This window comes from Heloderma suspectum, chromosome 3 (assembly GCF_057233095.1).
Source record: "Heloderma suspectum isolate Gila_16-S chromosome 3, 16-S_ref, whole genome shotgun sequence".
NCBI classification, from domain to species: domain Eukaryota; kingdom Metazoa; phylum Chordata; class Lepidosauria; order Squamata; family Helodermatidae; genus Heloderma; species Heloderma suspectum.
In genome coordinates this window covers 177,302,591-177,328,378 of record NC_139460.1, presented here as the reverse complement: position 1 = coordinate 177,328,378, position 25,788 = coordinate 177,302,591, and the positions used below count along the sequence as shown (strand labels likewise).

General features: G+C 42.2%; 1 protein-coding gene across 3 annotated transcripts in view; it reads left to right on the top strand.

Moving 5' to 3' along the window:
- The window catches only part of FAM53A (family with sequence similarity 53 member A), a 44,092-nt gene extending 19,133 nt beyond the window's left edge, over positions 1-24,959 (top strand). The window contains exons 1-5 of one of the 3 annotated variants that reach the window (XM_084845006.1): positions 1,119-1,297; positions 4,135-4,383; positions 6,984-7,038; positions 9,418-10,217; positions 21,922-23,291. In XM_084845006.1, coding sequence (XP_084701132.1) covers positions 4,306-4,383; positions 6,984-7,038; positions 9,418-10,217; positions 21,922-22,266 — 1,278 coding nt within the window. In that variant the 5' untranslated portion in view covers positions 1,119-1,297; positions 4,135-4,305 and the 3' untranslated portion in view covers positions 22,267-23,291. Of the gene's footprint in view, positions 1-1,118; positions 1,298-4,134; positions 4,384-6,983; positions 7,039-9,417; positions 10,218-21,921 lie in introns of those variants that run through there. The other 2 variants (XM_084845004.1, XM_084845005.1) reach the window with 2 other exon arrangements.
- The last annotated feature ends 829 nt before the right edge of the window (positions 24,960-25,788 follow it).

Genomic DNA, 25,788 nt, shown 5'->3' with positions numbered 1-25,788 from the left:
ATCCAGTTCTCCCCCAGTCCCCTGCCACCCAATTTAGAACTAAAAGACAAAACTACAAGGTCTACTCTAGTTCAAGATAGTTTGGTGTCAGGATTCCTTTTGCCCCCACTTAACTTCAAACGCTGAAACAAACACAGACAAGAGGCTTCAGTCTGCAGCTTTTAATCCATTACTTCACAGGGACATACAGATGCAAATTCTCAGTGACTTTCAGTCTTCAAGGAAATGCCTTCAGGGGGTTCAAAAGGTAGTTATGAAAGTTGCCCACAGTTTGAAGAGGAAGGTGGTCTCACTAGACTAACTTAAGGGGCGGGGAGGTCTCGTGAGGCTTCTAAGCGCAGCTTTTCACGCTTGGCCAATCGGGTAGACCGTCTACGTTCTGCCCCTGCCTTCTCTCTCTTTGCTCTGCATCTGCGCCTGGCGTCTATTAAATCAGACCCCCCAAACCCCTCCTCCCCCTGTTCGCTATCTCTCACAGGGGGGGTGAAGAGGGACCCTCATCCTCTGCCAGCTGGACCTCTGAAACCTGAGGAGCCTGCCTAGTCATGCCTGAACTGGCTGGGAAAATACTTCCCCCATGGCTGGCAGTTCTCCTTCAGAATCTGAACTACTATCCCACTCTTTGCGCTCAGAAACACCCCTGACATCTGGTGCTTCTTTGTTCTCTCCCAGCTCATCAGTTTATAATCTTGCCTCCTCTATTTATGACTTTGGGGGGTGTCTCCTGGTTTGACAACTTCCTGTGCAGCTGCTGCCTTGAGCCCAGTCTTCAGAAACCACCATATGAATGACAGTTCTCTAAGAAAATGACATTTTTCTTATTCAGTCTATACATCTCCATATTCTAGAATGAAAAGCTAGGAAATAATGCAAGAGAAACGGAGCTGAACTTGAGCAACTTTTGTTAAAATAGTGCTGCTGTAATTTCATTTTATACTGGAGGCACTTCTAGGCCTAGTTCTCACTGAGGTGGTGAGCCTGCGCTTTGGCCACACCACTGGACTGTGGGTTGGGCTCACAAGAATGAGCACTCCCCCATACTAAAATTGGAACCTTCTAGTTGTTGTGGTTTGTTTGAACAGCTTATTTGAAATGCAACTGTTTTCTGTTTATCACAGGAGAGCTCAGACATTGAACTTTGAACCAGGAAGTCCCTGGTTTTATGCACTCCTTTGCCATACATTTGCTATGTGGCCTTAAGTAGCCACGCTCTCTCAGCTTCAACCTTCTCTGTAGTAGGAGGATAATAATAGTGACCTTCCTCACACAACTGTTTTAAGGTTTACAGCAAGATAAGGTATGTGGAGCACTTTGAACCATAGTGATTGAAATAATGAAAGTTTGGGGAGTTCACAACCAGCATTATCTCCTTATTATTCATGGGGCTTCTGTCATAAAAGCTTTAAGATTGAGTAAATGGTATGTCAGAGGTGCGGCTGAGTCTGGCTTGGATTTCCTGCCCCCCTCCAAAGAAAACATCACTTAGGTTGCAGCAAAGGTCAGTGCACTTAAGTGGGTCCCTTAGACTTTCTCCCACCCAAATCTAGCACTCAGTTGCATGTAGAAGTTTCATGTTCCATTGACTTTCATGCAGGCACATTACACTTTAAAAACTCTTTCAAATGTAGTAAGACCTAAGTTAGAGCCTGAGGTTCTTCTTTTGCTGCTAGCTTTTTTGAGGGGTGACGGTGTCCAGTCACAGCTACAGTAAAACTTGTCTTTGATTTCTCCCATCAATTTCAATGGGTAGTACATCCTATCTGAAAGGGGATGGAAGTGGAAAAGTCTATTGGAACTGGAAATTGGCCCTTTGTATTAGTCTCTAAATCTTAAATCTGTGCTTTGAACATGCTAAACCTCTATATAAATGCTAAAGATTGTGACCAGCTTGGCTCGATTTACAAAAGTAAGTTTTGATCAGATCTTGACTTACTTGGTGCAATAATGGCTGGGTTCACGCATCACTTTAAGCCACGGGGTTTATAAGCTACTCACAGTAGCTTATAAACCATGGTTTATCTTGTTGTCTGCGAGCAGTTTTCCTGAACCATGGTGGCTTATTTAGCCAAAATAAGCCACGCTGATAAGCTATGGTCTACAGTGAGGTTTATTTAAACTATCATGGCTTGTTGTGTTGTCTGGCACTCCATGGTAGTTTAAAGAGTGGTTGAAAGATCACCTACAGAATTGCATGGCAAGAGCAGTCAAAGCTGCTGCTGCCGCTCTCCTCCGCTCTCCTGGCAGATCTTTGTTTCCGAGATCCACCTAGCAACAGATTGTACTTAGTACCTTCAGTGCAGTACTAAACAAGCCCAGTTCCAAGCAAGCAAAAGAAGCCAAACAAACCGCTTTGTATGTCAGTAAACAGCTTCTTTTTATTTCTGTGTTGTTACTTTACAGTTGGGTTGGAGGGGAGGCTAGGACATTGGGGCTGCAGGATAGGAAAAAGAGGTGGGGGAGTGGAGGATGCAAAGGGAAGGTGAAGAGGGGGAGAGTGAAGGAAATTAAAGGGTAGCAAGCAGTTGGTTTCTGGTCATTTTTCTGTGAAAAAGGAAGGTCACGCATTTATGCAGTACAGCATTTGAAGGTTCCCCATAAGGAGACCCTATGTATAAAATTTTGCTCCATTACAGCAAACTGTCAAGGAGTTAGAGCCCCAACCCCTTTTGGTGCACACTACTGGGGATAAGGGTACGGCTTTGAAAACCGCCTGGGAAGCAGGCGGCGGCAGTGGGATGAGGGAGCTAGAAGGAAAGCTTTGAGAATTGGGGCACTGCTGGTTGGGTGGGGCGGGGAGCAGAAAAACGTCTAACAATCGGCAGTGCACCAGTAATGGCGGAGATCCAACGGAGTCAGAAGAACACCCGTAGCGCAAGATCGGCCAATCAGAGAGATGCAGGTGATGGAGTGGAGGCGCAGGGGATGCTGGGATTTGGTTTCCAGTGCAAAGGAAGCTGGGATACCATCCCGGCCAAGCGGGAGGACTGTAGAGGGAGGAGGGGCGAGGGCGGGGAAAATGGGATATGCACAGTAGCTTATTTGTCCAATCGTGTAGGGGATATAGTAGCTTATAAGCCACCATGACTTAAAGTGATGTGTGAACCCAGCCAGTGAAACACATTGACATACCCTTGTGTAAGAGTCAAACAATATGATATGCTAAATAGGTAGTGTGCAGCTGACCCTCTCTTCTCTTTTACTCACAAGTAACCTCACAGGGCCCTGATCTGTATTGGGAGCACTGTGCATGGGCAAGGGAAGTTTAAACCTTTCCCCCTGCCACTTGTTTCCTGAAATTTACTTGGGGCCTAAAAAAGAAGAAAACCTTTCATTGGCTCCAGTGGAGGCTTTCTCTCTCTCTTTTAGTCCCTGTGCGAGGGATGGGAGAGTTAAACCACCCCTAGCCACGTGTGGTGGTCCCAGTCCAGATCAGGTTCCCACATGTATACTTGTGAGTAGAAATGAAAGAGAGCATCAGCTGCATGCTATGTATCTAATGTATAATGTAGCTTGACCGTAAGAACCACTTGCTAGTATAGCTTTGACATGTAGAAGCATCTAAGGAGTAACCTTTTTAATGAAGTAGGCATTTTTAGTTAAGACATACATGGTGTTCAGTAAACCTGTCTATATTGGCTGGAACACAGTTTCTGAACGTAAAGAATAACCATCCTAGCCATTTTTGCCATTCACCTGTGGGGCATAAAAGGTAGATCTCCATTATGCTGGGTGTATTGCCCTGTGTTCAGCCACTGTAATGCTGTTCTGTTCCGGGACTGCACTAAGATGACTGCATATATGATTCTTTTTCCCTCCTAGAATTGGAGGGAGTCCTAGTTCTGGGGCTGGGGAGGAGGTGCTGTGCTATCAAAGCTCGAGTAGCACGACACCTGTCCACTGCAGGTCCCTTCCTGATTTCTGTGAGCAAACCTTCTGTAGGGAAGTCCTTGTTCAGTTAATCTTCTTGATTTGGGTTATATTAGAGAAGAAGAAAGAGCATTGTGGCATGCAGATATGGAATGTGTCTTCCTCTGGAAGTGTGAATATCTAATGCAGGAGCAGAAAACTACATGTAATTTTCAGGTATAGTATTCTGCTCATATTAAAGCTAACCTTTATTTCTTCTTTTATTAGAAACATACACAATGCACTGAGGAATTGGTGGAAAAATCTACCTAACTACAAGATGAAAACAAAACATTTGATGTACACAAACCCAGAAATGGCTGGCTAATTCTGAAACACGGGCAAGGCACTGTGTCTCCACCACTTGAAAGTGTAAGCAACGAGAGGCTGTTGAATACCATGGTAACACTAATAACAGAAAAGCTGCAAAACCAGACCTTGGATGACCTAACATGTAAAACATTGAATATTAATTTGGTAAGACAATCCCCCTGTATTTGTTCAATATACAGCTCTCTATTATCATAGAATTTGCATATTAGCAAGAAAAAATATTCACAAACATGGAAAGACGGATAAGAGCAAGAAACATAGGGGACAGCCATGGTAGTTTTTTTCTAACTCGATAGGGCTTTCCACCAATTTCCTGGAACAAAGTTTGGGCTGCTCTCTAATTTTTCTCAATCCTGGACCCTTTCTTCTGATAAGGAGGCAATTTTGGTGACAGCTTTGGTCAAAAGCTCAACAAGTTTCATATCTGAGTCCTTCAAAAACTTTCTAAACCATCTAGACTTGTTACATAACTTGTCAATTTTAGTTCTGAAACATCTATTACTACTTGGATAGTTTTTCAGATGCAGTGAAGTTTGTTGCAAAGAATTCACTGAGCATCTCTGTTTCTCCTTCACTACTCCTTTGTCATCTAGTGGTAGTACTGCCTCTGACTGGTTTCTTACTTTTGATGTATTTAAATAATTTTTGTTTTTCTGTCTTTAGGAATTTGCTCCTGAAATTTCTGGGCTTGCCTTATTGTAGCTTTACACCAGTTTTTGCCCTTTTATTTTTTTATTTTGAAGTAAGATTTTTGTACTGCTCTTTTAAAGGAAAACTTTTTTCCTTCCTTTGATTCTGTTGTTTTAATCACACTGGCATTCTTTCAGTTACTTTATTCATAGCCTGACACATTCTGTCAGACGCTGAAGACTCTCCTTAAAAGAGGAAGCTAACAAAAGCCACACACACACACACACACTTGCCCTCAGCAGCAGAACAGAATAAATTACTGCATTTCCCCTATCTTTTCTCACCTTGTCAGAATTGCCAGCCGAAATAGGTAGGTCTCGCAATGCTTTTAAAAGGATCTTGGACTTAAGTGGATCTATGGGGGAGGGGAAGTTCCCATAATTTGGGGGCAGCTACCAACAATGCCGTCCCTGTGCCTCTGGTGTCTGAACTAATGCATACATGATAACTGTGGCTACGTGTTTACATCTGCATAAATAATGGATTTGACACCCTCTGTCCTGTTTATGTTGCTTTTCATCTTCCTTTGAACTAGTTTTTTCTTCCTGAGAAATCTCCCCCTTTTGAAATCAAATGATTGTGTTGGACTTAGTAGAAAGTTTTCCATTCACATTTATTGTTTGTTGTGACCACAGTTCAAAGTGATTTGACAACACTAACATTTTGCATCAGATGTTGGTTACAACTGGGGGAAAGGGGAGTATAGATCCCTGGCTATGAATTCTTAAGCACAATATTTGACCAAAAACTTTTTGTGGGTGTCTGTTGTAGTGACTTATAGGGGAGAGCTAATTCAGGTTATTTTTTTATATATATATATATATATATACACACACACACACACACACACACATACATACACACACACACACACACAGAGCACCATTATTTTATACGTATACTTACTTGGGAGTAAACTCCGTTGAGCTCAGAGAGTAAACATGCATATATTTGGGCAGTAAGATATCCAAGGATCTTTATTTGGGGGTGAGGGGGGTTGATTTCAGTGATCCCATGTTTATGGTTTGTTGTTGAAAAGATAATGGCAACTCTGTGGCATCTTTTAAGAAGAAAAGATGAATTGCACATGAGCTTTCAAAGGCAACAACCTTACTTCAGCAGTAGCTTTAAGATGCCACGTGACTCCATTTTTTGCTGCAATTGTTTCTGACATACAGCAAAACATAGACTTAGGACAATAAAGGTACTTATCAAGTTCAGATCTTTTGGACCCACTCACTCAGGTCTCTTGAGACAGGTATACAAGAGTGGGTATGGCATGTCTCCTCTGAATCCTTGGTGGCCATGTTGGATCCACTATGGCGGTTGCATAACATCCACTAGGACTGAATATTGGCTGTATAGACCAATATCTTTCTGGAAGTTTATTATCATACATAACCTAACCGACTGTGCTGGTATCTTGGTATCCAGGAACAACCCATTTAAGCATAAGTTTTCAATATAGGGTTTTATCCATAGTGAGGACAATATACTAATTAGCCATCAAAATCTACGTTCTCTGTTATTTTGGATCCATTATGGTGGATGCATAGCATTGTGGTATTCCTGGACATGAAATGGGATGATATGTACCAGATTTATGTGTCTTTTAATTCATTCCAGCATCCTATTCCTTGTAGTGTGTTTTGGTATTTCATTCTCAGTGAAAATCTGCTGCCATTTTCCTTTTTTATAGATTTAAGGGTGAAGGCTGAAATACAGCCTGGTATACAATAGATTTGGACCCAGCACATCCAAAACATATTAAAACTTTAATAGAAGTCCCACCACTTTTACTAAAAAATGTTTCTAGGAGTCACACTTCCATAAAATCCATCTGTCTAGCTACAGCGTTTAAAGTGAGTACTATGTAAAGTATCCAAATGGACTGAGGCAGTCTGGCTTGTTCTTGCACTATGCGTTGAATCTGCTAACGAAGCTCTTTGAGGGCTAGAGCCATCTTGTTGATCAGACATAGGGAACTGATAACCATTTATATAGAACTTTACATGATGGAGAATTGTACAATATTAATATTTCTCTTATTGCAGTACTCGTCTGAGAAGCAGAACAAAAGTACTAGCCTGTTCCCATTTGAAATCAGTGGTAAGTTCTAAAACACTGGACTGTCTTTGAGGTTTTATTTAGTGTTCTAAATATTTTGAAGTAATATTGGGCCAAGTTACACAAAGTGTTGCTTATCCTTGCCCAATTTTTGGAATGGATGGCTTTACATGTACATTTTGCATATTGTGATATAGGTTAACTTTATTTTGGAATAATGTATACCCGCCACCTTCTGTCAGACTCTGAAGGCTCTGCTTAAAAGATGCATCTTGAGCTTCTTCGAGGGATGCACCAGTTGGTTAGCATAAACTGTTCACTGTGGAAACAGTATTTGCACGTGGTTGCCACAATGTAAACATGTATTTGGAGGAATGCCTAATTTGTCATAAGAATTGCACTTAGAATAGGAAGTTATAGCATGTAATATGTGTAAAATCAAATGAAGCATGGATAGGGATACTTCCCAGGGGCTTTGGGTTTTTCATTTTGGGTTTGTAGGAAAGTAAATGTCTCCAGTATGCTGATACTCTGCAACTCTAGACATTGCAGGTTCTAGAACTTGGCACATAGGATAAAACCTAAAACACCCTTCTATTTGAGAGTTCTGAATTTCTAGTGTGCCCCATTTCTAGCAATCTTTGGGTCAATTAGTATTCACCAGGCTTAATGCTGTGCAAGAGGAGGTTGCATTATCATGAAGCATTAGAATGGCAGAGTGTGCAGGAAAGGGTTCACACAGACAAGAATATTATCACAGACATCTGGGATGAACCCAGCGGGTGGGTGTGGGAATATATATATTACCCAAAGATCTCAAATAGAGAATCCTAGATGTAAAACACATACATATTCTAAACCATTATTTAAACTTAAGGCATATTTTAGTTTCTTACTTGCATTCTAAAAACTATTAATTAATTATTTAAATACAGCAATTTATGTATTTATTTATAGCATTTATACCCTACCTTTTAGCCAAAAAGGCTCCCAGAGCAGCTTACGAAGTTAAGTAGCGTGACAGTCCCTTCCCTCAGGCTTGCAATCTAAATTTAAAGACATAACACAGAAGGAATAAGGGATGGGGAAGGAGGAGAGAAAAAGCAAGTTCAGTTACAGTTCTTATGATTACTACAATTATTATGATTACAAAAGCTGAAGCTTTTAGAAAAGGTATTATGTCTAGATTGTCTAGATTAAATTTATGCTATGTTTTATTGAATTGTTTTTTGTCTCATCTGTATTTGTTGATAGGTTTTATTAACAAATTGTGTTTTTTTTTTCAAAGATGATGCTATATTTTGATAGTAGATTAATGTTTATTGTGAGCCTCTTTGGATGCAGTCCACTGTGGGAAAGTGGCGTATAAACTAAGCTAAACTAGAAAATAATGAAATTAAATTCTTAACAATTAGGTATACAGGACTGCTGCCCCTTGCAGTTGGGTTGCACTCATGCAGAGGTGTCATTTTGTGTGAAACAGCATCTCTGCGTGGATGCCATTATTTCAGTGACCATGATGGCTTCACTTTGAGCTGCTGGAATAATGTAAATTTGCAGCAGCTATGGATCCAGCCCACCACAAGGAGGCAGCAGCTCATACTAATTGTACTTCTGCATAAATACTGCCTGGCCACAATGCTTTGGCCCTATATATTCCAGAGCGCAGAGGTATACGCAGAGTACACTATCAAGTGTGAACCAAGCCTAAATTAAAAGAAAAATATATGCTAATTATGCCTAGAATTTTGCCAGAATGTGTAATAAAGGAAACCCACTAAGCAAGTATGACTATCAGTAAAGCAAGCATAAAGCTACCAGTGTTGTGAGTAGGAATCACCAATTATGTGAAACACAAAATGTAGCATTTCAGAAGCAAGGCCAAATTTATATGTTAAGCTTGCATCATACATTAACCATCCGTTGTGGTATCCATTAAAAAAAAATGCTTTGCTGTGGTCGGGCTGGTTTGGGAAATAACAAGTGATTTAAGTAACCCACATGACTGCAGATTTCATACATTAGCAATACTTCATGGAGTCTGGTCCAAGGAAAGTGATTTTCCACGGTGTTATTGGTCATACCTGAATTCAGTGGTGAATCCAGGACAACAGTGTCCATTTGCTTCCCAGCATCTACATGCTGAGATTTTGTGCAATAATAAACAGGTGAAGTGCCTCCTAATGTAGGAAGAGTAGGAAAGTAAGGATGTGCTGTGGAACAGCGGGTTTCAACTCCTGAACTCGGCTAACTCGCTTTTTGATACCACCCCCTTATAACATTATTAACATTGTTTCATGAGGATAAACTAGTAGTGGAAGGTTCTCCTTCACATTTTCCAAACCTTCATGGCATAAACTTTATAATGCTACTGACTTTACAACAAACTTTTTCTTTTTCATCCATATTTCAATTCAACAGGAGAGGGTCCTTGGAAACCTTCACATGAGGGTTGTCAGGTTCGAACTGACCCAAGCAAGCATTCAGTTTGTTCTTTGCCATTGTACCCATTTAGTTCAAGTGCAGCCAGTGGGGGTTTAGACTGGCATCACGAACCTTCGGGCCAGTCTCTGGTTTCAGGATGGATAAGTGAACTCAGTCTTAATGAGAACTCCAGACAGCCACTGACACCACCTACCAAACGACACTGTAGGTCACTCTCTGAGCCAGATGAATTGGTTCGTTGCCGATCACCATGGAAACCTGGTAGTTCAAAGATCTGGACTCCTGTGTCTAAGAGACGATGCAACAGTGGGGGCAGCACTACTTTGCAGCGATGCAATAGCCATGGAGGCACCACTCTAAAGCAAAGCACAACCATCAGCCTGCCCCACAGTGGACAACCTTTAAATAATGTATTCCAAATCACCAGCCTCAACACTTCACCAGTGCCCAGACCGTCTTCTGCGAGTAGTGGTTTTGTAGACAGCAGTGAAGGAAGCTCAAGTTCAGGTGTTCATTGGAGTTCTGGAAGATCTTATGACTTTAACCCGAGACGTCGCCTTTCCCTGTCACAGGAACATATTACTGAAACAGGGAGCATCTTGTCTTCAGCCAATAGCACTCCCACCTCCACTCCAGAACTCAGTCGGAGCCAGGGCTTGCTGAGATGTCGCTCACAGCCTTGTGTCCTCAATGAGAAAAAAAGCCGACTCAAGAGGAGACGAGAAGAGGATGTCCGATGGAATCGCCCCTCGTTAGACTTTTTAAAAATGACTCGGGTGAGATTATCTGTCTCTGTCTGTCTGCATTATGATGTTAAACCTACCACATACAAACTACTAAAACGGTCCTTTTGGGTATATTAGTCAGTTCAACCGTTCCTTTGAGAATCCAGTGCCTTCATACAACCTATGAATTGCTTGCTATCTTCTGGAGTGAGAATAAGTGCTTTTACAGAACAACAGACAGATGAAAAATGCAGGATTTGTTTCTGAAACTTTGAATTGGCTTTTGTGGCAGATAATGCTCTAAGAACCTAAGTCTATTTTCTTCAGGTAACTGTAGAAACAGTCATTGTAAAGAATTTAAATTATTTTTCCAAAGCATGGAATGGGACTCTAGAAGGCAATGTTCTTAAGTCAATCGATTGGTGGCATTGCATACAATCACATGTTTTGCTTTACCCCCTTTAAAAAATGGGTTCTTTGTTATCTAAACATCTAACAGGGTTCAGATGTGATCCCAAAGATGGCTCCTCCTAAAGGTACAGAGAAAAATGGAAATCTCAGTAGGTGCACCCTTTTGTGAATTGAGGTTCAGGCTGGATGATTTGCCTTGGGGAGCAAGGCCAGCATCAGCATACAGCAAACTGTGGCAAATGCTTGGGCCTCAGCAGGGCCCATTGCCTGCACTGGACTGGGTGGGCCCCTCTTAGCCATTTTTTCTTGCTGCCCGGTGCTGTGTTGCGCCTCCTTGTTAACGCAGTGCATTCCATGCCCCACATAATGTTGCTCTAGAGCAGCCTTCTCTAATCTGTTGCCCTCCAGATATTTTCGATTACAACTCCCAGCATTCCTGACCATTGGCCATATTGGCTGGGGCTGATGGAATTGAAGTCCAAAACATCTGGAGGGCACTAGGTTGGGGAAGACTGTAGAGTGACATCAGGACCCAGGCATATGGGGGAATTAAATGGAAGCTCCACTGCCCCTGTCTGAGTGCTGGGTGGCCACAGCAAGACAACATGTTAATCCACCCAGACCCCCACCCCCATGTGTCCAGGCTCTGACAGTATGTCAGGGGCCAAGCACTTAGGGGAAAGTTAAATTGGCAGCTTGCTACATCTGCTTGGTGCTCGAGTAACAAGAACACAGAGTAGGCAATAGAGATGGTGGCACTTCTTCTTGCCCCAAGGCTGCTTCCTGTTGCCACTGCTGCCCAGAGCAATTTATCCAGGGCCCTTCAACCCTGGAGCCACCCCAGCTTGTGGGGCAGCCAGTCCACAGCACTGGTGAAAACAGAGGAGTCAGTAGCACTTACTTTGATATGTATCATGAGACCAGAAATGTGGCCTTGATTTAGATAGCTGACAGTGCTACTCCCCCACACCCTGCAGATTAGTCAGGCATTAAGGTGGCCTGTACTCCTCAAAAAGCAAAACAGCTCTCTTTAAGCCTGCCATTGTTGAAGCTGATTAACGTTTGTATGCTGCACGTTTGTATGAACGTTCAGTTCCTGGGCTAAAGAGACTGAAAATGGAAGATTGCTTTTATCTCCTAGTGCTTATACCAGACTTATACTTCCTGTGGTCCACCAAGCTGAATGCTGGCCAGGAAACATTTATGGCAGCCCAAGAAACCCCCTATTCTTGCTGCTTGCCTAGGACTGCAAAACTGGGTTCCAAGCAACTGCCACGCCACAGTACATAGTTGGTTGGCTGCATTTGGCTTGGTGGTCACTGACCTTTAATATGATCTCACTTTCACTTAGTTTTCCATGCAAACTGCCTTTATTTATTTATTTATTTATTTATTGCATTTATACCCCGCCTTTCTCCCTCTCGCAAGGAACTCAAGGCGGCTTACATTATCCTCCTCCTCACCGTTGTATCCTCACAACAACAACCCTGTGAGGTAGGTTGGGCTGAGAGTCTGTGACTGGCCCAAAGTCACCCAGTGAGCTTCCATGGCCAAGTGGGGACTAGAACCCGGATCTCCCGGCTCCCAGTCCGTCACTCTCACCACTACACTACACTGGCTCTCAGCTTAAGGTAGTGTTTCCTAAGGGGCCAGACTACATAATTTTTTTCTTGTAAAACCAGCCACGGAGGAGTTCTGATTTGCGCCAGGGCTACAGCATGGGGCGAGGGGGTTCCCACTCTATAACCTCTACTGATTCTCCCACTTAAATCCACCCACCTAATCCAAAGCTCCTATTGGTAGTGAAGGGGGGAAGTTATGGGCACAATTTTTGTGACTATATTTTTCCCTTCCACAGCAAATTGTAGCATGGGCTGGGATTTGTATTGGGACCACAGTATGGGGGCAAAGGATTGGAACCCTCCCGCAAGGGTAAATTGGAGTCTACAAGAAGAATTACATTGGGAGTTCCAACCATGGAACTCCAACATAATGTGTGACTTGGCCATAACACGAATAACACTCATGGAATATCAAGTAACGTTCAGGGTACAAATGTAAAATGAATGTGCTATATAACTCTGTCACTTCATGTGTTCCAGGATTAAACCTGGCATTGAGAATGGGTTCCAGTTCTCTTAAACTCTCTATATAGTTAGAAACACATTTTATCTCTTTGCTTCATATGTTTTAGATTGGATTCCTGGCATTAACTTGGCTTGAAGATTAAGCTGTATATTTCCCACTCCCACCCCCTCTTCTCAGTCCAGTACATTGTTTGAATGAATGGCTACAGGCTATTGCAGCCCACTGGGTTGGGAGCTCTATTTCCTTGACATCCTACCAGTATGAGTCTTAGACCTTAGTTCATGTACTGAATTAAAATTTTTACCCCTGCCACCTTTCCCCCTATTACCTGCATGCACATCCACTGGAAGCTCAAGTTCCGATGGGATCGGGGAGTATGAAGCAGGTTGTGCTGGCAGATGATGATCAAACCTCAGAAGGAAGCTGCAAAGCAGCCTGCATGTTTTCATCTGTTAGGAGCTGCTGAGCTTGCGGTACGCTGTTGTTTGTTTATATTGTATTTTATGGCATTATACCCAATTTTTTAGAAGATCTTCTTACAAAGGCAGCTTACTATATATATGGAGTAAACATATCAATCATGACATAATAAAATAATATTTATATATATAGTAATAATATATATAGTATTAATAATATTTATATATATATTTATATAACAGCTAAAAGAATTTATAAAAGCCAGTCACCCTACAGAGTTTTAGAAATCACAAAAGGCCTTTCTGAATGAAAATGTTTTCAAAGATCACTTAAAAGTGCAAAGAGAAGTGCTTCTTGGATTCCCCAAGGGATGGAATTCCATAATCGAGGTGCTGCTGCAGAGAAGCCCCTATTTCTGGTACTTGTCTGATTTGAAGAGAGATCAGATTGCAGAGCCTTAGATGACTATCATAAATGTCATATAGGTGAAGGCAGCCCTTTTAAATGACTGGGTCCCTGACCATTGAGGGCTTTTAAAGTCAAAATCAGTACGTGCTTGTGGGATCCACCACTCGTGCAATGGAGCTATGGTGTTCCTAAAAATAACCCCAAATAAATGGAAACGCTCGTTTCCAGAACAGGACAGGTCAGCAGAACTCGCGGAAGGGAGCTCTGCTGACCTGTCCTGATCCAGAAACAAGCATTTCTGCTAGTTTCCCAGATTATTTTTAGAAATGCCAAAGCCCCATTGCGCAAGCGGTGGGTCCCATGAGTGCAACAGATCCAGCAGAGCGGCCCCATTGGATGCTGCCATAGTTATATGATGTTATCTGATCTGATAATTGTGTTCCTACTAGCATCGTGGTTGGCTGTGTTGTGAATCAATTGAAACTTCCTAGCTTCTTTAAGGGCAGCCTCAGATAGCGAGCGCTGCAGTAATGCAGTCTGACTGTAACCAGTACATGAGCCAGGTCTGCTCTTTCCAGATAATGCCACAGCTGGCAAGAAAAGGTACTGTTAGCACTGATGTCACCTCAACCTCTAAAGTTGGTTCTGGGTTTAAAATATCCCACAAGCTGTGGACTTGATCTTTCAGGGAGAGTGCAATCACATCCACAACAGATTGTATATCTCCATCCACATTAGAAGAATTTCCAGTTAAACTGCACTTACATTTTGTCTGGATTAAGTTTCAGCTTGTTCGCCCTCATTCATCCCAGCACTGCCTCCATAATGTCCACTGCCTTCCTAGAAATAGTTGAGAGAACATGAGGTAGAACTGGGTAACAACACGTTGGCGAAACGTCAGCCCAGGTGGTGACACTTTGTTCACTATTTTGGGGGTGTAAGTAGGGTGTGTAGGGGCTGCGGTGGCTTAGTGGTTAAGATGCTGAACTTCAGACCGGAAGGTCGGCAGGACAGCAGTTCGAAACCCGAGTGCCGCGTGATGGAATGAGCTCCCGTCTTCAGTCCCAGCTCCTGCCAACCTAGCAGTTCGAAAGCAAGGAATTGCAAGTAGATAAATAGGTACCACTTCGGCAGGAAAGGTAACAGCGTTCCATGCACCTCGGTGTTCAGTCATGCTAGCCACATGACCACGGAAGCGTCTTCGGACAGTGCTGGCTCTTCGGCTTAGAAATGGAGATGAGCACCACCCCCTAGAGCCGGACACAACTGGCTGGGGACACCTTTACCTTAAGTAGGGTGTATTTAAGACTTGATTCAAAAGAAAGGTGGCAGGCATTGAAAATGTCTTTTTCTTTACTTTTCTTCAGAAGAGGTATCAGAATTTCATAATAAGAAATTAGGCCCAAAGCTATTTTGCAAGAGGCCCCCATATTAAAAACTCAAGAGGAACTGCAGAGTAAAGCCTCTGGGAAAATGTGTGTGTGTGTATTTCATTATCCTTGCCTTTTAGATTTTTACAAATAGAATGTTTGGCAGAACACTTCCTGACACTTGAGGCCCTCCTGCAGCTCTGAAAATTATGACTTAAATGTGTTTTAAACGTAAAAGTGATGTACTAATAATTGCGTGAAGCTTTTATGGACTGTTACAGATTTCTTATTTTAGCACATTAATTTGTAGTTCATTGCTGAAAGAGCTAAAGAGAAGCAGGCTGTCTATTTCTCATGCTGTGAAAGGGTGACATTTATTAAATTTTTAAATAGGAGTGGAGCAGAAATTTGTGGTGGTGTGGTTTTTAAAAATTGGGAGTTTGTGCTTGAACTCAATTGTGCTAATTGACAATGTTGTCCTAGAGAGCTATACAAGTGCATCTGGGGGCAGTAGGTTCCGTGGATGGATGGATGGATGCTTAAAAAGGCTCTATAGACTCTTTCCTTGCTTCCTTCTTTCATTTCATTGGGGGCCAGAAATGCATCCATCATCTGTTCTCAAAATTTAGAGTGGAGAGTAATGATTAATGGAATTAGTATGAAATGGATGGACAGTAGTTTTGGCTTTAAGTCAAAGTATTAAACCTGCTGTCCTGTACACAGGTGCATAGTCTTGCATAGAGGTGTATAGGATTGTGCTGTAAATTCTCCAAGGCTGCAATCCAATACCCACTTGCCAGGACATCAGCCTCATTGAACTCAGTGGGACTTACTTTTGAGTAGGCTTGTATAGGACTGCACTGTAAGGCTGCAGTCCAATACATGAGGGATGGGGAACCTTTTTGGGTGGCAGTGGTTCCAACCAAGCACATCAGGGTCTACATGTCACCAGTGGGCAGGGCCACTCCCACTGCTGGCAAGCCCAGACCCACACACACCTATTCATCCATATATAACATACCCGATTCACCCCATTTTCACACATTACATTCAGGCACACGCACACACACTCCATCCCATTTGCACTCACACATGAAAAGGCCCATGGAGGAAGAGATAGTTCTCTTCCCTAATTGGCAGTAAGCTGCAGCATGGAAAGGCAAGGAACTGCCCATAGAAGCAGAGAGTGATCTCCCTCCACAGGAAATGCATTGCCTTTCTTTCCTGTACTGTGAAGGCATGGCAGGGGAAAGCTCTTATGTGCAATTAACACCTGATTGGAGATGATACTTTGTCTCTGCTGTGCTGTAACAAAGGAAGCCTAATCAGAGATCTTTTCCCTGCCTAGGGAGTAGGAGCAGAGTCTGGGGATGAAGCTGATGGGCCAGTTCTAGAGCCCCTATGGGCCAAAGGTTCTAGAGCCCCTATGGGCTGAAGGTTCCCCAGCCCCAGAGGGTGGTATAGAAATGATGGTATAGAAATGTAATAATTACATGAATAAAAATGCTTGCTATATACACTTAACTGAGAGCAAGTCCCATTGAATTCAGTGTGTTTTACTTCAGAGTAGACTTGAGTAGGTTTGCACTGCAAATAGCTGTCTTGCCAAATTGTGTTTTGTGAGCATCTGATTTATTCAATTTGTACCCTGCTTTGTGACCTACAAGTTCCCAAAGCAGCTTACAGCCTATTAAAAACAAGGAAATTCAATACAAGATAACATTAGTTCATAACCAAAAGCTGAAAACTTGGAAATGGTTTTTACTGCCATCCAAAAAGAACTAATGTAATATATCTGGCTGGTCTTCCTCAGGAGGGAGTTCATAAATGGGACCCCCATTCAAGGAACCCTATTCCTGGTCAATGGTGGCCTATTTCATGACAGCTGAAAGGGGAATGAATTAAATTGCAGTGTCCTGAAGCCAATGCCCCACTTCACTCTTCCACAGGAAGTGTGTCTGCCCTGTGATCATGTGCACCTTGGGGAATTGTGCTAGGGGAAAATATTATTAAATATTAAATGAATAGAAGAACAAAAGGAGAGGAAGAACTAGTGTACAAAGATAGTGATTTCTTACTATATATAATCGCCCGCTACATATTGATAGCCATCTCCCCCAGGAGGTGAAGGCTGTTTGTGTGCCTTCGCGTACTCAGAATGTTTTAGCTGGTGTTCCACACTAAGATTCACGAAGAGCCAGCCTCTTCCTCCCCCATCCCCCAAGGAAGATTAATGTCTGAATGCCATTTCTGTGTAATGGCTGACTTTGTGCACCAGCTTGAAATTCTTCACCTCCTTTTAGTTTTGTAATGCTCCTTTTCTCCTAGCTCTAAATAGACCATTCTTTCTAGAGCTTCTTTTATTTAAAAACTTGCTTAAAAAAAACAACCACCACATCTTTGCTACCTTGTAGTAATAGGGTGATGCTTACTTTTCTAAAGAACACTTCTGCTAATCCATATGTCCCAGTTGCTCAAACTTGATGAGTCTCTTTGCTGCAGTTGGGAGCTGGTACAGATCCCCAGGATGATCTTTGTTACAAAAGCTTGTGTGTACACGTGTGCATACACAGACACACACAGAGATACACACCCATACATAAAGCAGATATTTTTGCAGTATTTATAATCCACCTTTTCCAGTGAAAATTGCCTAAGGCAGTGTATGAGGTAAAAGTGAGCAATTGCAATTAGAAATGTGAAGTCCCAGGAAAAAAAACCTGGAAAAATTCGAAAATTTGTTCATTTTGAAAGGGACAACTTTCAAAATGAACAAAAAATAAGATGTTCATTAATGGAAATTACTTACATGTCACTCTTCAAATAATAGGTTGAGATTGTTTAAATGTTCTTAAAGTATGATTGCTTACCATTTCCAAGCCGAGTCTTTCTTGGCTAAATAAAATCTCAATAGCTTTTCCTTTAGATCAGATACCTCTAAGCTCCACCCGACAAACAGGAACACATTTAGGAATTTCCCTAAACTTCCTTACAAACAGGAACAGATGTGGTACACCAGTCTTCCTCTGCCTCCAGTTCTTCTTGCTTCTTCTGGCTTCTAGGATGATTCAGGTGTTTCAGAGGCTACTTGCTGATGTTCCCTCTGGTCAGACATTAAGTAGGAACCTGAAGTATGTTATGTATATCTTGGTTTGCTCATAAAATTATCTAGTTTGGTACATTAAATGTAGAAGTATAGTTTATTCAGACAGTGATCACACAGTTACTAACTGATTTTACTTTTAACGATAATTTTATGAGCAAACCAAATTATACATAATATAACTTTAGGAACAGAAAGCCTGCTTTATGTTCCTAAAACAACCCTCCCCACCCTGGTGCCCTCCAGATGTTTTGGACTACAATGCCCAGCCTTCCTGACCATTGGCCATGCTTCCTGAGGCTGATGGGAGCTGAAGTCCAAAATATCTGGAGGAAGGCTGTCTTAAAGCCACAAAGTAACTTTAGATCTGTAAAGAGCACTAAAAAGATAAGTATTGCTTATTTTTCAATTTTTTCCCCAAAGTTTCTGTTTTTTCTGGAAAAACACGCACACTTTCCCCCCCATAGCCTTAAAATTTCCAGAAATTTTATGTCTCTAATTGCAATGTGTTCTCTCACACATGATAGTAATTAGACTCAGGGTACTGGGTTATAACCAAATTCCTAAAATATGACCTTTTCTTGGTTGTGTGCTCAAACAGATATCTATCAAATATTTGGAAGCTTAATAAACTAATATTATGATAAAGTGTCCTAGTTTCTTTTTGAAAAACAGATACTACTTAAAAGCCACATCGTCTGAGGTCTTAATATCTATGAACACTTCAAGACAATTTTTAAACCTTCTACAGGTTTTCTTTTCATTTATCCAGCCCTTTAAGGAGTTCAGGGAAACATTTGTGGTATTATTCAGGTTTTTTTGCTAGTTGAAAAAATTGGGCAAGTCGTCCAGTGAGCTTCATGGCTGTGAGGATTTGAATCCAGGAGTTTTTCTAGACACACCTTTTATTGTGTGCTTGCCAGTCCTCATTCATGGTTGTTTACAAGTGCTTTAGATGATGTTGTCCCCCAGTTTTGCTCCTGTGTTTTCAAAGCACTTTCGCAGTGGATTTGGGGACAGGGAAAATCCAGTGTTTTTTTGCACAGGGAAACAAATCCCAATTCTCCACCGGTGTAGTTGTGTTATTCTGCTATACCATAGCACCACCTAGAGCAGAAAGGAAGGAAAGGAGAAAAAAAAAAAAACTTCTTGAGAGATCTGCCTTTAATTCTGCAAAGAATCTGGAAACAGAAGCAATGGATTAAACAGCCTTGTCTAGAAAAGTTCCAGGTCTCCCAGGCAAACTCCAACACTAAACTGCACTGGCTTTTAGTATGCTTCAGCCATTAAGTAAGCAGAAGATAAAACAAACCAAAACTAATCCAACTTTTAGTGAGATCTGATAAAAAGTGAATTCACTGTAATTGTTTGACAAAAATTTGAAACCACAAAGGGTTGGGGGAGTCTTCACATGCGCCCCTCATTTCTACCAACACAATACAAAATTGTTTCATGTGTTTTAAAATATAGATGTGATTTGTAAAAATATTCTTGGATTTTGTCAGCTTAAAAGTAGGACCTGTGGCAAAATGTTGCAGTGTGAAGTGTTCCTGCTCAGGGCGCCTTCTTTCTGGATACTCCATTACGTTCCCCCTCCCCTTCAGTTCCACATTTTTTCCTCTCAACAGGCATTCAGCGTTCTGCACCCATTGGACATGTTTAGTCCCCACTGGCTGTTCTGTTTTTTTGCTCCCTTAGGGGATTTTTTCCCTAAAGATTTCCCTCCAAGCATGCTGTTATCCCCCTCTTGTTCATCAGTGGTGCCGTTTTGGTTACACACAAGCGGCACTCAGAGAACTGCTTTTCATATATATTATGTCTATATTGTCATTGTATATAAGTTTCTGTGGTTCAGACAACTTATTTCTAACAAATCAGATAACTTTTGCTTTAAGTTGAGGAGTAATAGGCTCCTTATAGGAAAAGCCTCTGAGCTGTATGTCTTCTTCTTTTTTTTTTAAAGCAAAATCATAGAATTGTTGGTCATATGTATAAATGCTCTAAACTTATTTTTTAAACTACTTGATTTTAAACTATTACTTGAGAGCCAGCGTGGTGTAGTGGTGAGAGTGTTGGACTGGGAGCTGGGAGATCCAGGTTCTAGTCCCCACTCGGCCATGGAAGCTCACTGGGTGACTTTGGGCCAGTCACAGACTCTCAGCCCAACCTACCTCACAGGGTTGTTGTTGTGAGGATAAAGTGGAGAAGAGGAGAACCATGTAAGCCGCCTTGGGTTCCTTGCAAGAGGAAAAAAGGCGGGATATAAATGCAATAAATAAACAACAATTAATTGTTCAACAACTATAAACCCAGTATTGCTTAGCCCTCCTAGTTCTGTAAAAAGCACACTCTTAATGATACTGGGGTCAAATAAATGCAAATTTCAGTCATAATTTCAAAAGCAAGGAGATATATGTGCTAGTCACTCAAACAATTTAACAGGTGCATGTAGTAAAGGGATACAACTAAGCAGGATTGGTATCTGCACTCTGTAATGACTCCAAAGTTCATTCCTCTTTGTGTGTGTGTTGGGGTGGGGGGTTCATACTCCGCATACTTATACAACTCAAAATTCCCTGGAGATACAAAGAAAAAAACCTGGGTGGAGTCCAAGGTTGGGTGAACAGACTGCTCCTCAAGCAATGGGACTTCCCCCTCCTCTCCTCTCCCTTGCAGCCCCCTGCACCCCCAAAATTTGCCCCAGACCAGCTTCTGCGGTGCAGGGAGGCTGCAGGGGGAGGAAGAAGCACCCCTCCCCCGTTCTGCTAATGGAAGCCATACTGTTGGAAGGACGGGGTAATTGGATACAACCCACTGAATGGTTAACACCTCCTTATCTTAGGGCAGTACTCAGATATTCAATGGAATATAGTGGGATCCCCAACCCCAAATTTACTGCCAATGCACAAAGTGGCGGGGGGCACTTTCAGGGGAGAAGTGTGTGGAAGGAGGGGTTGATTAATGCCTTCCCTGTCTGCCACTTTCTGCCAGCAAGGAAGGAACTGCTGAGGAAAAGTGGCAGGCAGGGGAAGGGTTAACTTCCCATGATTCACTGCTTCTCCCCTGCACAGCTTAGGATCTGCTGGACTGTCTTCTCCTGTAGCAATCTGCCTATGTGCTGAGATATACATCTAAGGCTTGCCTCCGGGTGTCCCTGCCATTGGAACTCAGGCAAGCGGCAACCAGGGATTGTGCTGTGTTTGTAGAATGTCCTCTCCAGGGAGACTTGCCTGGCACCCACTTTACTATCATTTCAGCACCAGGTGAAGACCTTATTTTTGCAAGATTTTTAGTATTGCTAACCTTTAAAGTGTAATTCCTTTAAGCTGCTGTGATATATTCTACCATGCTGGGATCATTTTAGATCACCAGCACTCCAGAAGTGTAGTGTTTCTTTCCTTCCCCCCAATTTGCTTTAAAGTCCTTCTAATTAAGGGATGGGGATTGAAATGCTACAGAACAAGCAATCTGTTATAGGAGAATACATGAGTTAGGAAGTGGCACAGGCTACAGACATGTGGTTTCTTACATAAATGTATTACCCATTTAGGGTCAGTAATAACTCCAAATGCATAGCAGGGTTAGAGCTGGATAATTACAAGGGAATAATTGAAGTTCCTGGAAGTCTGCTCACACTGCCACTGTGAAATAAGTAATGAACCTGGTCTATAATGTGCCATGACAATGTGATGTTGTATGTCAGCTGTAAAGATGGTATTGAAACATGGCATAGGTAGCTTTCTGTATAAGTTATAAGAGAGCTTCGGCTATTGGGTGGTACCAAAATTTAATAAATATCTAAATAGCTCAACAAATAGATGGATAATTAGCTCATGTTGTATCAAGAATGAATACTAACTGGTATACAGGGAAATAATTGCTCAAAACCCCTTTACGGTGTGGTTGTATAAATACTGGAATATTCCATTTCTGACTGCATGCTTTTTAATTACAGACTTTAAAAAATTCAAAAAGTCTCTGCTCACTTGATTATGAGGATGATGACAATGATGAGGCACAGATGAAGACCATTGTCTCCTCTCCATGCGACTCAAATGACCTAATGAACATTATCACCCCTGGTTTCAGCCTAGAGAAAGAGCAGCCAAATGATGACCAGTACCATGGCTCACAGCAAGCCACAGCAAGCTTCAGCACAAGGAATTCCAAGGAAGTGGCTGCCATGTGCGAAAGTGAAGAGGAGACCAGTGACTGTGAAGGCATTGAAGAAGGCATTGAAGAAGGCATCTTTCCTCTGGACTGTGAGGGCCTAGATCTTGAGCAGATTGAAAATAACTGAGCCAGAGGCAGGCTAAAAACCTAGATTTTAATTTTGTACCGGAAATATTAGTGGACTATGATGCTTTGTCACTGAGTTTTTGCAGCTTGAGTGAGAAGGAATGTTTCAGTAAGGATGATTAGCGCTGAATTTTAGATCTCTGCATAGACACTCTAGGAGGCAATCTGTCAAGAAATCATTTTGATTTAGACAACTCCTAATGCATGTTTCATGGTTCTTTCCTTTTAAGGTCTAGAGGGTGCATTCACTTGAAACTAATCTTTGGAAGGGCATTCAATGCTGGAGTTTGGATTAAGTGATTCTGTTGAGGGTTTAAAGTCTTTTGCTAAAGAGATTAACATGAAAGTGAGTTATATAACCAAATTGCTAGTGAGGCATACTTGATTGATCCAAAACATGTAACTGCCTCCTTGTGCAGTGAGTAGAGTTTTGAACATCATGCAGAAATGGCTTTCTATACAAGTGGGCTTGGTTCACACATCAGTGGCACCACAGAATGTCCTCTGATTTCTGCTTGCCTGTCTTTGCATGGAATAAACAGCATGTGAACCAGAAGTTTACAGATACCAGGTTATACCTGATTGCCACATCAGCCCTTCTTAGAACTGCCCAGTCATGGGGTCTTAGCAGCCATGTGTAGCTGGATCCATGTGTACCTTCAGTTTATGTGCTCCTTTTTCATGAAAGAACAGAAGGCATAAGAATATTCATATGTAGAAAATGTTGGCAAATAGCACCTTGTGTGAACAGCACTAAGTATCTTTCAGTCAAAACCTTCTAAAGGTTACAATTTTCCTATTTAAACTGTTTTGTAGCTGAAGCAATGCTAAACTAAGTGGACTGGACTGCAAGTCATTGCCCACTGCCTTGGTCATTATGTTTTCTATGATTCAGAGGAATGTATGACAAAAGCACTTCAACTTCTAGGAAGGGACTTTGGAATGATGAGTTCCCCAAGAGGTAGTCCTTTCAGCAATACTAGAAGGCAACCAGTCCTTCAATTAAATTACATTTTGCTTTCCATTGTTGGCTGAATTCCAATGATTTTTATGTCACAGTTTCTTGTATTCTTTATAGAGTCCAATTCTGGAAATTGTTCATTGCTGACCTGATGGCTCTATGTGTGAAATACAAATTTCCCAATGATGAGATGGGGGCTAGCTAGGTGTAAATATGCCACGTTGAGCTGCTTAAGGCAGCTTCATCAGTCAAGTTGCTGTGGGAAACACTAGTATTAAGCAACTTTTCCTACAGAAATATGCCATACACCTGTCTGAGAGCCCTGATTGGGCCAAAGGATCCAAACACCGCATGCACACAGATGTGTTAAAGATGTGTCTGAGCGTGAGAAGGAGGCTGGTGCCTCCCCAAAAGTGAGGATAATAACAAGTCCCATCCACCCTGCCCTTCCTTGGGTCTGCCCACCCAAATCTGCTCCAACTGAGCTCTTCCTGTGGAAGCCCCAACCTAAGCTCTTCTAGCTAAATGGAATTTCCCTGTTCTCAGGAATTATATCAAATGCTGGGGACAAACAGATTAATGCTGTTTCCATTATGGCTTGCTTGTACATGTCTTTCAGGCATTTGGCTGATTACTGTTCAAAACGGAATGCAGCACTAAGGTGGAGAGAAGCCTAAGGTTTGTCTCTGTCTAGTGCAGGGAAGGTGGCTGGGTGGGGTGGTTTACAAAACAACAAGCAACCCTAGAACAAGCCATGGCTTCCAGGGTGGTTTGTAAGCCACCCCAGCCACTCACCCTCACTGAGTTCGGACATCATGACCAGCTGCACCCAGCGAGGGTAATTATGGTAATTAGGCAGCTTTCAGCCAGCACTTTGAGGAAGGGAAAATAAGCCACAGTGGCTTATTTTCCCTCCCTGATCATGTGAACCCTGTCTGAAACTTCAAACTGAGTAAAAGGTAGAAGTGGGATAGATGTAGGATAACCCAATGCATTAAATCCCCAAATCAATTCCGTTTTAACTTATCCTCTTAGCAGTAATTTTTCCTTTACCCCCTCCTGCAAACAGATTTTTCCCCCCTCCCATCATGCCTGCACAGAGCTCTCATTTGGTGCAGTGCAATCCTAAGAGGTACTCAGTCTCCAAGAAGGGGCAGGATGCTGAGCAGGGAGATATGAAACTTTGAAAGGGACAGCTGAAGTCTAATCACTGGTCACCTGTTGTGGGAGTCAGCCTAGCCTGCTTCTACTACATCACCTAAATATGCAGGTGAGTGCTTTGGCTTTCGACATAGAAGTAGGCAGTGAACCAACTCTTTGTCAAATTATAGGGATTTCTGGTGTAACAAAGTTATTGGTAGTATGTCTAGTATGACCGGAAGCAGCTCTCTAGGTTTTCGGACAGGAATCTTTCCCAACCCTACCTGGAGATGCCAAGGGACCTTTACACATGCGCCCTTTTATATGCAAAGCATGTGCTCTACCACGGATCTGTGCCTCTTTCCCCCAAATATTTATTTAAGATATTTTTACCCTATTCTTAAGCTGATAAGGCTCACAGAGTGGCTTACAAAACACCAGCAAATCTATAAAAACAATATCAAGAAACATAAATGCAAAGCCGTTAATTGCACTAAAACGGAGCATTATATCCAAGATCAAGAAGGGTTTTTAATTCAGTGTAAAATAAACATGTTAAAAGATGTGTACAAATAAAAGGTTTTCAGCTGTTGAAAAGAAAATAAAGAGGGTCCAAACCTCTCTGGGAAGGGAGTGCCACAGACAGGTTGCTACAACTCTCACATCACCCCCTCCCTATATTTCAGATAACCTCAGATGAACAAGGATACAACTGAGAACTGAGCGGTGGGGTGGGCGGATTAATAGAAGACAAATACCAGTAGCTATCACATATAGTCATGGGTATGAATCCTTCCTTTATATCAGGTTAACTTAAGCAGTGTGAAAGGTTTAAGGGAGCATCAGGCAATTGAATATACTAGTATAGTCTCATTGTTCATGGGTGGGCAGCGTGTGGCCCTACAGATGTTTAGGCCTACAACTCCTATGACCCCTCACCATTGGCTATTCTGGCTAGGGCTGATGGGAGTTGTAGGCCAAAAATCTGGGGGCCCACAAGTTGCCCACCCCTGCTGTAGTTCGATGGGACTTTCTGAAGCATAAGAATGTATTGTTTTGCCACGTTGGAAAGAGGATAGTAGAGCACGCACCACCTGACTTGATCCAGCAAGGTTCTGTTTTATATCCAGGGAAGTTCAACAAGAAAATTGGAGCATTGAGTAGCAGGCAGTAATAACCAGGGTATCCCTTGTGCCTTTGGAAGCCTAGTAGGAAAGTCACAACAGGTAGTAGAAAGAGAGGGTCTATAATCCCTGAGATTGTATGAAGCATCACTATGAAGGGAAAATAAGGGGAGGATTTGCCTTTAAAAAGCTACATCTGGGGGCTCCCAGGAAATCTACATTGCATTATTTTCAATTGGGTGTACATTCCAATGCATAGGAATGTTGGCCATCTTGACTTTGCAGTGAGGATGAGTTC